The sequence below is a fragment of the Poeciliopsis prolifica genome, unplaced genomic scaffold (genome assembly GCF_027474105.1).
Source record: "Poeciliopsis prolifica strain line A6 unplaced genomic scaffold, Auburn_PproV2 SCAFFOLD025, whole genome shotgun sequence".
Lineage (NCBI taxonomy): Eukaryota > Metazoa > Chordata > Actinopteri > Cyprinodontiformes > Poeciliidae > Poeciliopsis > Poeciliopsis prolifica.
The window spans coordinates 5729700-5741213 of record NW_026562400.1 but is presented as its reverse complement, the minus strand read 5'-3'; the positions used below and the strand labels follow the sequence as shown (position 1 = coordinate 5741213).

Below are 11514 nucleotides of genomic sequence, written 5' to 3'. Positions count from 1 at the left end.
TGTAAGCCAAGCCGCAGAGGCAGCAACACTAACATCCTTGTTTTGAATTTGATTTGTGAAACTTCACTATTTTCCAGGAAGAAACGAATGACTGATGGGGCCCTATTCTGGGAAGGAAAAGTGGGGTGTTTAAATTACCAGCACAGTTTCAAAAGAAAGGAGATAGCTGATTTTGCTAAAAAAATTCAAATATGGAAGAAAGAACATTTTCCAGGTGGCTTTTGAATATTTTCATTTTTGCACCATGTACTGTGATTGTCAGAAAAACTAAGAATTATCTATCATCTTATGTCCAATAAATCCAATAAATCTCCTTGGTGCTTTATTGACCATTACATTTTGGTTTGTGATGAAACACATTGGAGCTGCTCAGGATGTTGAGGTTGGTTACAGATCTTTTGTGTTACCTCTTGATTCCAAAAAGCCACTCTGTTCACTTCGAAAATGACAAATACAGTAAATCAGATTTATTTGTTGTTATCTTGTTACAAAATAATTAACTTATGATGTCTTGAAATCGACTTATGTTATCTTGGCAATATGGTAGTAGTTACAAAGCTAGTACCTGTCACAAAATGTATGTTAATCATTATTCTACCTTGTAAGTCTAGTGAATGTTTTTCCTGAAAGAATGACATCGTTCTGCATCAAGAAGACCCTCAATGTTGAGGGTGACCTTTGAAGCTGCAAATCTGCTGTATCATTGGGCTGCTTCAAAATGCCATCATCTCCCTCTCTCAACAGGTTGACACTTTTGTCTGCATGGTAATAGAACAAGCTTTTAAATGGAATTGTAAGCCGTGGCTTAACCCTCCCAAGGGCGCTTCCAAACTGGTTGCCATATCCCATTTATTAGCTTGTTAAGTCCTAAAATGATCCCATTGATGAGGAGTCATTTCAAACAATGAGCGTGATGCACCAGTGAGCTCAACCACTAAACTTTTAATCTAACAGCTGCATCTCAACTCTGTCACTAAGCTGCCCTTAAATCATAATAGGGGCTACATCTTAATCAAGAGGCCTCCAGAGGAGGAAATAAATGCGAGCGGTGGTGAGTTTCAGAGCAGGAATCATCGGGAGAGGAGAAAAGCAGGCCCTAATTAAAAACACATTAACTGGTTATCATGAGTTGACATATTTTGCTTGATCTTATTTCCTAATCAGCACTAATGAACAAAGTGTTCTCCATCCACTGGGTATTACATGGAACGTTTCAGTGAGCAGTAAAATTAGCAGAGGGTCCCGGAGCTAAGCTGAACCGATGAAGCTCGGCTTGGTTTGATTTGCAGTGCTTTGCTTTGCTTAACAGAATACTGTCTTGTCTTCTGATTCTTGCTCACATTTGATATGTAGCTAACCCCAAATTAGTCACTTCTGAAAACATAATCTTACATTTTTTTTCATTTCCTGCTGTACCGAGAATTACTCCTGTTAACATTAATCACAGCTGCTGTTGTGATTGCTGCTGCTAGTCACAGAGGTTCATTTTTGGGTTCAAACATCATTTAACTAAATTCTTTTTTAATGTCAAAGTAAAAAAAAAGAATATATAAAACATATAAGGTCTATGATCCAGTTTAAAATGAGCCACACAAATAAAACTGGCTATTGACAGAGAAAAGTACTGACTAAATCACGCACAAAAATTTTAAAGCATCAGGAGATTATTCTTACCAATTTAGAAGTTGCTCTTAAGAAAATTCATATCGGATCAACATTTTATCAGCTAAGTTAATGCCTGGCATATAAAATACCACTTCTGTTATGTTAATTATAAAGAAGACATATCCTTGAAAAGAGACTTTATTCAATTCACTAACTCGCTATTTAAATAATGAAATGTGGTTTTTATTATATTTACACATGACACATAAACATATTATGATATTCAGCATGTTTTTTTTCTTGGTGCTTAAATGGAGGAAGCTGCAGTGTTGCAATAGATCCCCACATTGGAAACTTGGATATGAAACAATTGCAACAGACTCAAAACCCACTACATGTGACTAATGAGATGTTTTTGTCTACATTAAATAAGCGTTTTACTGGATTTCTCTTTTTTAGGTTTCAGGAAGACTAAAATCAAGACCACTGATTGACAAGAACAATATGATCCAGTCAAATTTGAGTAGCAGTCATTCAGGCTCACACTCTACCTTAGACATTTCAAGATCATTCAGCATTTTTTGCAACATGGCAAATCAATAAATAAGGCAGAGATATGTGGGATCTACTTCATATGATTAAAAAAACATTCAAGGATTTTATATATATAGATTTAGAATTTATAACAGTTTTAAGCCAAAACATGTTGACCTTAGTGTCCATGACTTGGTGAGGCACGTTGTACTATTGTATTTGAGTAACTGTGCACATATATGCTTAGGTCTTATGGATAGTCTCCAGTTGACTTTCCATTTGAAAGTCAACTGGTTTAAGCTGCAATTTCGGCTTTATCAAACAAGAAAAAAACAAAACAAGAAAAAAATAAACAAGTGCTCTACCAAATAACTTTGCTTCTGTAAGCTTGGACTCCTAATAATACTGTCTAACATCTAGAGGTGGTGAAGGACCAAGTTCGTCACTCTTCTCCTTTAATTTAAATCCCATGACAAGCCGTAGAAATCCATAGTTAAAAAAAAAAAAAAAATGTCATACTGTGTTTGTCGCATTAGGACCACATGTACACATATTTTTGCTGCAAATATTAAAAATTCAGAATGTTGTATACTGCTGCTCCTTATGCGCTAGTCATGTTAGTTTCTGCTTCTTCATGCTGTTTTCTTCTTACCTTTGGAAATCCAAAGCAAGCACAGAGCTCCACTTGTCATCGTTTCCTAAGCTGCTGGGGAGTAGAGCATGTTCTTGAGCTTTAACGGCTGTGTCCACTGTACAGTGACCACATGAGACACTGTGTACTTGCGGGAGACGAGAGGGTCAAACAAGCTCAGACTCACGATCCTGCTCCCTACATGCACCCAATCCACTCCTATCTAGTACCTGTCACAGACCGGCTGCAAAATGGAATTGACTATTGATTTCCCCCTTACCACAGGTCAGTTGCGCTGGCAGGCCAAAGCTGGCTTGCCACGGGCCTCGAGTGGGACAACACGAGGAGGGCAGGAGATATTGCAGGAGGAAATACACCCACGACAAATCACACAAGGACATGTACTTATTGTTGCTAACCACCTCATTCACTGAATGTGTGTGAAGGGCAGCAGTCAGCATTGCTTTAGAAGAGCCATGTGTTATTAAATGCACAACCTCACGCAGACACACATACAGATAGGACTGGGTAAAGCCTCGATAACATTGGAGTTTATTTGTAACAGCGATGGACATTAGCTGTGGATTGGTAGACTTGACAAAAAACAAACAAAAAAAAAACATTGTCATGCAACAAACTAAAACAAACTAAAAACAAGATTTAAAGTGAAACAGCATAAAATTAACTCTGTTTTAGTTTTGCTGATTAACAACTCTTGCAATGTTAGTAATTGTATTTTTAATACCATGATGCATCAACTTGGAGTCTTAATAGGGAAGGGGGAATAATATAACTAAAACAACAAAAAACAAATTAGAAACAAAAAATAATAATTCAGCCTAAAAAAAAACCAAAACAGAAATAATCTAATAAACAAATTAACTGCACACCTGTGTGGATAATGCTAATTTGATTGCTGCCCCTGTTGTGTCATTAGAGACATTGTCTGCGTTTGGTAACAGAAGCTGCATACTGAAAAAACTTTATATTACCACAGTTGATGCATATTAAAGCACAATCCTACCCAGTCCTTTCTAATGGCCCTTAATTTAAAAGCAATTTAATATTTCATTACCAGCAGGGGAAAGTCTTTAAGTCGCACAATCTATATATATATATATAACTTTCATTTAAAAGTTTTCGGAGATAGTTCGGTAAGTTACATTATGCGCAACATCTTTGTGTTGCTGTTGTAATAACATTATGATAGCTGTTTTGCACATAATGTGATAATGTGCAAAATGCAGCAAGGGCAGTTTTAGAAAGGGGCTAAAAGGAACTTGTGCCCTTGCAGATCTGTTCCTGCCCCCTCTTACAGGCCCCATATTTAAAAGGTAATACTAAATTAATTTGTTATTGTGATATGAGTTTGCACAGAAGACTAAGACTAAAAACTCTTCAGGCTTGAGCAGTCAATCAGCAGAGAGTGCTCCCACACCTGAACCTGCATGAACAAAAATAGGCTGCATGTTCTTTAGAGGCCACGGGCCATAACATATGCAAACAAACTTGAGTAATTGGAGCAATTTCAGCCATTGTCTTCACAGTTTCACTTCAACAATAAATTAAAAATTCGGGGGTTGCCCTTTTAGCTTCAGCTATATTGAGAAAGGATCACAGTTTTTATCTGCAAACTGAAGGCTCTCTGCTCCAGAGCTGCTGTTTACCATGTGGCTCACTTTACTCTATTTTACTTAATATAGTAAAATAGTAAATGTAGCACTTTTTTTTGTTTATTTTTTGTTTTGTGCCCACATAAAAAAAAACACTGGCCAGACGCAGCCCTTTTGTTAAATTTGTTCTAGAACGGCCACTGACAAGTCATTTATTTCAACTAAATGTCATTTTTGTTTGTTTGTTTACAATTGTGTCAATTATTCTCCCTGTGGGGATGTTCTTTTATTGATAGTTATGCATACACCCCAACTAATGTTTGAATAAATGTCCCTCAGCATGTTGCACATAAAAATGCTGAGCAAGTTTTTTTATTTTATTTTATTTACATCCAGTGGGGGTAAAAAAAAGTCAACTGTTAATTAAAGCATTCACACTGAATTGTTTGGATGGACAAATCATTTGACTTTGAAAAAAAAAAAGAAAAAACATTTCAAACACATCATTAAAATCACCAGATTTACTATTACATTCATGCCCATTACAAGTTTATGAACATTTCTGACCAGAACTCCATGACTTCAGTATTAAGAGCATAATTAGATCCTTAAAGTATAACATATGCCCTCCTATAAAATGCCCTCTCTCAGTCCACTGCTGTAGAAGCAGTTGCACCCAAAATCATTAGTGCTGATTTATTGCTGACATTTTAATAATCAAAATTGCACACAATTCATGCTGAACTCAGAGCCACATTTTGAACACTGAGATAAAACTATTGATCGGTAATTATTTTTTTTGCTTAAACCAAAATTCCCTTTCTTTGACACAGAGTCAACATTGAATTACCTACATTTGCTATCAGGCGAGAAGCGATTGCTTCATTCAAATAATAAATTAAACAACAGAAAAGAGCCAGGGGGCTTCTACTCCTGGAGCTGCTTGCGTTTGTGTGGTCTGCAGCAATATTCATTATTTTCAGCTGCACATTGCTAATGTGCCAACTGCAGCTGCCAACACAGCTTTAGTGCAAAACTATGAAGAAATTCATCTCATTTTCTACTTTCAAAAAACACAATAGCAACCATTATTTAGGATGGTTTGAGGAAATGTTGTCTGTGCGCATTCACATTTTGCAGACATGCTGCTTTATACAGCAGACACAATAAACAGCCCTTGTCCTTTCCAAAGCTATATACTAGCCTGGCTTACAGACAAATCCTTCAGCACAAAAAAAAAAAAAAAAAAAAAACGATGGAGAACAGTGTACAATTGTCTCTAAATAGGTAATTACAGCATCTGTAAAACTTTAAATCTGAAAAAAAAAAGGTTTGGTAGCAACACACAAGTTTTTTGAGGGGAGAAAAAGCTTATCATCAGGTGATGATAATAGCTAAGGGAATGTGCAAATCTAAAGTATTCTCTGCAAATAAACAAGAATGTAGACTCAGCTACACTTGGAGCGAGTTATGCAAGAATAAATACCTTCTGAAATTTATTCATTTTCTCACATAATCTCCACAAAGCTTGACATGGCGTATGTATTTGGATTCTACTGGAATAGAGTTGAGAAAATTTGTGCATATAAAACATTAAAAACAAAAAAAGATTTGGTGATCATTTGAATTCAACCACCTTCACACCAATGGCCCTAAATAAAATCCAATGCACCCAAATGTCTTCACAGATCACTTAATTAGGAAATAAAATCCACCGGTATGTATTTTAACAAATACAGTCACTTATTTGAAGCCCAAAGAGGCATTGTTGCAGAACATTACTGAACAAAGAAATATTGTCGCAAAGATCAAGAAATACAACAAACTGATAAAGAACAAAATTTTGAAGTTTATGGTTGGACACTTTATAAACCAATATCCTAAGCTTTAAACGTTATAAAGAGAATTGTTCAAGCCATCATTTCACAACAGAATAAGTTATGGCCGTCCACTTAAACCAGAATGTTGGGCAAGAGCAGCATTAATCTGAAGAAGCAGGTAATTATATGAGAAATACTTTATTAGTCCCCACAGAGAAATTCTTAACATTACAAATCTGGCACACTGGGTTTGAGATTCATGCTCCACCAGGACAGCCACCCTAAACATATGGCCAGAGCTATAATAAAATGTCTTAGATCCTGGCCCGTATTTCATTTGAACATTGATGTTCAGAGCTTCTGCATTTAGTCCAACTGAACTTCAGCATTTTTCCTTAGGATTAGCAAACACCTTAGTCTATAATTGCACAAAGCAAATAGAAATATGCAAAATTCTTAAAGTGTAAAGGCGGTTCTGTAAAGTTTTGACTCTGCATAAAATGCTAAACACACTTCAGTATTGTCAAAGAGAAGAAAACCTATTTTTCAGGAATACACCCAACTTCTGAGGAATTAAAAGTGAAAGGTCACTATGTGAAGACGTGCATGTTGTCTTCTATTCAACTTCATGTAGAAGTGAAATTCAAATAATTGTGGTTTTTATTCACGTAAAAAGTTTTGTCTAAACGAGTGTTGCATCATCTCCTGCTGGACCCCAGAGATAGAATAATTTTCCTGAAAATTCAGAGTATCTGCAAGTTTCATTTTGAGAATCTTTGGCCATGAATTATATGCTTAAACTAGATAAAGAAAAAAAAAAACAGATTAAATGATCCCAAGATTCCAGAATTTGTATATCAAAATCATATCTAAAAACAAGTCAAGCTGCATGTCTGGAAACTGCTTTTGGTGCAGATTCAGTTTACCATGCACTACACGTTTCAACAAATGAGAGCTGCTTGCTGTACTAAATATAGTCCTTGCTGCAGTTTGCTTTTCTTTATCCTCTTTAAGAATTTTAGTGTGCCAGCAATCATTAAAAGCAAAAAAACAAAACCTTTTGAACAGATTACAAAGCATTATTGATTAAGGTTAAGGTGGTGCCACATCTCAAAACACATCTGCACCAAACAGAGGTTCTGCTCCCCCACCCCTTCCAAATTCTTTTAGAACCCTTGTTCAGAATATTCCATGTGAGCTTTTCTCTTTAAATTAAATCCAGCATCACATCATTGCTTCAAACTCAATGTCCTCTGCTGCCAAGTGGTCCTCTTGTTCTCCCTGCCCAACCCAGTGTCCTTTGTGATGTATTGCTGCTCGTCGACTGCCTGCCTGCCTTCCTTCCTGCTGCTCATGCACAGTTGATTGCTTTACTTTGTTCTGCCGCTCATTTCCTCACTCCCCGTTCCAAATGACTGCTCATAGACCCGACTCCCTCCCTTAGCGCCTGATTGATTGATTTATGGGGGTCGATCAGTGATAACCTTACCCACCTGCCACCTCACATGCTCAAACTCTGTAGGCAATTAAAGACAAAGGCTAACGGATGGACTCCTTTTCTATTAAGCTTGTGTAGGAAATATGCAAAGCCACTATTGGTCTGCACTGAACTACAAAGATCCATTTCTTATCTTATACATTTGCTTTAAATAAAGTCAGATGAATAAAAAAAATACCACTTAGACTATTTAGAGAAATTAGGATATGCACAATTAGTACTCACAGATTGTTAGACAACAGGATTTGTCAAAGGCCAACCCTCTGTTAAGCAACACCTGTTTAAAACATTGTGAGCCAAAAATGATTTGTACCCATTAGAACCAATAGATGGCACTCTGGTTGCATATAGACCTCATTTACTCATTTATAATGACAAAAAAATAAATAAATAAATAGAAGCATTGACAATTTGGAACAATTTTATATTCAAGAGAAGGTGTGATATGACTTGTTTTGGAGTTACAGATGAGAAAGTAACAGGACATGAACATGCACAGATATATAAAGTTGCAGTAGTTCCTAAACACTCAGAAGAAGTTATGCTACCCCACCACCCACACATACAGCCCTTAAAATGCCTGTTAACTCATGTCAAAGTGACAGTATCTGACAAGACAGCTGTGCTACATGTCAGGCCCTTTCCTTCACACACATTTCAAGAGCACCTTACTTTGTTTTTCTCAAGCCTTGTAAGATGGCTCTACCTTGAATAAGAGGCCTCACACCAAGTCTCCTGCGTTGATTCTTAACAAGATGGCCAGGGTGCTTGACCACTTTCCAAAAGCCACGCACCGGAGCCAAGCCAAGCTGTCTCTGGAGTAAGTGAGCAGAATGCAAAAGGGGGACTTTAGGGTTAATTCCACTTTGGTAAGCAGCATGACCCCAGGTCAGCAGTGGGGCATGTCCAGTCAAAGGCATGCCACGTCTATTTGGGGCAAACTCATCACCAGCAGGGTTGTTTTCACTGTGACTGAACAGAAACGGCTTTCTGTGACCTTGAGGGTGCAGATTCATCGGGTCAGGACGGCTGGGGGCTTTGGCAAGTGTTGGTGGGGCAACATGGTTGACCTCCTCCAAACTGGACTCAGGCTTTCTGTCCAACAGACCTCGAGGAACGACAAGTATTTGGTCAGCCATCTGTCCCCTTGAGGCTTGTGGGAAACGATCATGGCTAAACGGAAACCTACCAGAGTCCCTGGCATGAGTTCCTATATACCAAGGGTTAGCAGAGGGGGCTCTCTTATGAGCATCTTCATAAGACTCAGTTGGAGGCAGGTCATCAAAACTAAAAGTTGAAGGATGCAACAACGCAACAGCTGGTGAGAAGAGATCAGGGGCTCCACGGACTCCAGGATACGCCAAACCCAAAGCAGCTGCACGAGCTAGAAGAGCAGAACGTCAATACAGGCCAAGTTCATCTTAAAGATGTAAAAGATGAGATAAACCAGACCATTTAGATCACAGTCAAACCAAACCTGATTCAATGCACTATCATACAGTTGCATCTCAATGAAATAGAACATTAATTCAAATAATTCTTTGAAAAAGCAGAACTCTGTTTCAGAAAACTATATATATATAAAGAAAAATAAAATTTTATAACCTCCACAGTCCTAAAAATAAAAACAGTGTCACACATAACGAGGATAAATAACTACAGCACTAAGAGAGTTGTGAAAGTCTATTCAAACATTTGAGAGATTCCTAAGGCCTGAGAAATGGCTGGATTATTTAATGTTCAGAACTGTTGCATTCCTTGAGCTGGGATACTGTCAGAAGTGATTTACCTAAAGAAGAGAAAAAGGTTTGGGTCAAAAGTACATTGGGGTACTACTGTGCTTGACTCGCCTACACTGACCCCTATGAGATCTTGAGCTCATAGGTCAAGACCTCAGGTACAACCTGTACCTCAGCAGAGGAACAGGCTGGTCACTTAAAAGCCACACTGCCTTGAAACAGTCATTAATTCAAACATTTTAAGTACATTGCTTTACAGTAAATGGGCACACATTTCAGCAAGCCAAGCAAACATATCTGCATCGATTTGATTTTTTTAAAAAATATTCTGCAACATTAATTCTCAGAAGTCCATTTTAGGTTTCAATTTACTGAAAGACAAACAAAATGTAATAATTAGTATAAAATATCAACTTGAGTTGAATTACTCTAAACTAAATTGTTGTTTTCCAATCTACAGAGGTGGATCTGTAGGTCGTGATTCAAAAATCACAGCCAATTTCAATGTACACAATATATTCAGATGAATTACTACCAATTATGCTAATTAGTAGAAAGTTGTCCAAGGAAGGCAAGCCAACTGCATTTTGTCATCTTGAGCAAGCATGTGGCGACAATACTTATTCTGTTAGCCGTGTCATTATTTTAAAATGTCAAATATACCTACTAATTGGTAATTATTAGTAATCAGTGACAGCAATTAAAGCAAATTACATACCTCTTGCTGTTTTAGCACAATATGCACCTCCGGCTGATACAGCGTGAAGTACAGCAGTGCTGGAAATGACAGAAATAAATAAATAAAACAAATGTTGAAGGTAAAAAGCACAGCTGTGAGAAGTTATGATTGTTTCAAATTAAAGCAAATCATACCTGAGAAGCCACCAGAGGAGCACACATTTCTGGACTGTCATCGTAATCTCCGTGACAGCAGAATTTTGCTGACTCACTCTTCACTCTTGAGTTGTTAGTGCAGCCGATCAGAAGACTAAAACCCAAACCAGAGCTTGATTTGGTAATTATAGACAGCTGGTAATCATGCCAACCTGAAGCCAACCAGTCAGACAAGAGAAAACTGCTTCATCACAGGAAATTAGATAAAAACAAACAAATCAGAATTCAACATAAAAAGATATTTTAATTTGAGTCATTGTGAGTAAAGTGTCTGTAAAATGGTCAGAAACAAACATTAAAGTTTAATATTTGTTCATTCTGGTGACCTTCAACATAGTGCAACAAGAATTTTTATGTTTTAGTTAGAAAAATAAATCTCTAATGTTGAACTTATATGTGATTCTGTGACCATGGAACATCTAATCAGATCTTTACAGCGCAAAGGCAGGTAACTTATTAAACTTTCTAACTCAAAAAAATGATCACCATAACGGTAACAAAAAATTATCTCATTAAGTTTGACCTCTTTCATTTCATGGTTCAATGAACAACACAGCATACATATATCAACACTATTTTAACTTTGTTTTTCACAGACATCTTTTAAATAAGTGCAGTTCACGATCTTACTTGGGAGATAAACAAGCAAGGCTTGGATCTCTGTAGCTCCTATACACTAACAATGAAGATGCTGAGGGCTGTTAAGCTTTTAATAATTCACCCAAATTATTTCTGCCAGGAATGACAAGCCCAACAGGGCCTTGATTCAATTCTATAATTGCACATTCACCTTTAGCATGATCCCATACTTGGATAATTATTAATTCTGGGTTTTGCTTAAAGGGTCCGATTGCATATAATGGATTCCAAATCGGCGGCGATGTCAAAAATGTGAGGAAGTTTTGTGATTTTCCGAACACAGTCCCTCTGAGCAAATCTTTGAATTTTGACTTTTCAATTCCAAAGACTCTTTCTTCTCCTACTCACCTGAAACAGCCACATTATAATTTTGCTAAATTATTGCGTCTTTTTTAAGTAATTAATGTCAACAGAACAAGTCAACACAGAAGTGCAATTTGAAGCCATGCATATTTCTTTTACATAAGCTATACATTAGTATGGAGCCCTCTAGGACACGGGGGATTTTCTTTCTCTTTTGCGTTATCTGGAAAAAGTTTTT

The 11514-nt window shown here is 37.0% G+C and overlaps 1 protein-coding gene across 1 annotated transcript; it reads right to left on the bottom strand.

Annotated features, from left to right (window-relative positions):
- Positions 1 to 8143: 8143 nt before the first annotated feature.
- On the bottom strand, positions 8144 to 10403 carry LOC129370995 (uncharacterized). The gene is made up of 3 exons (XM_055047324.1): positions 10314 to 10403; positions 10159 to 10217; positions 8144 to 9085 (listed from the first exon to the last, which is right to left on the bottom strand). Exons 1-3 carry the CDS (start codon positions 10352 to 10354, stop codon positions 8370 to 8372), a joined length of 816 nt encoding a protein of 271 aa, XP_054903299.1. The 5' UTR covers positions 10355 to 10403; the 3' UTR covers positions 8144 to 8369.
- Positions 10404 to 11514: the final 1111 nt, after the last annotated feature.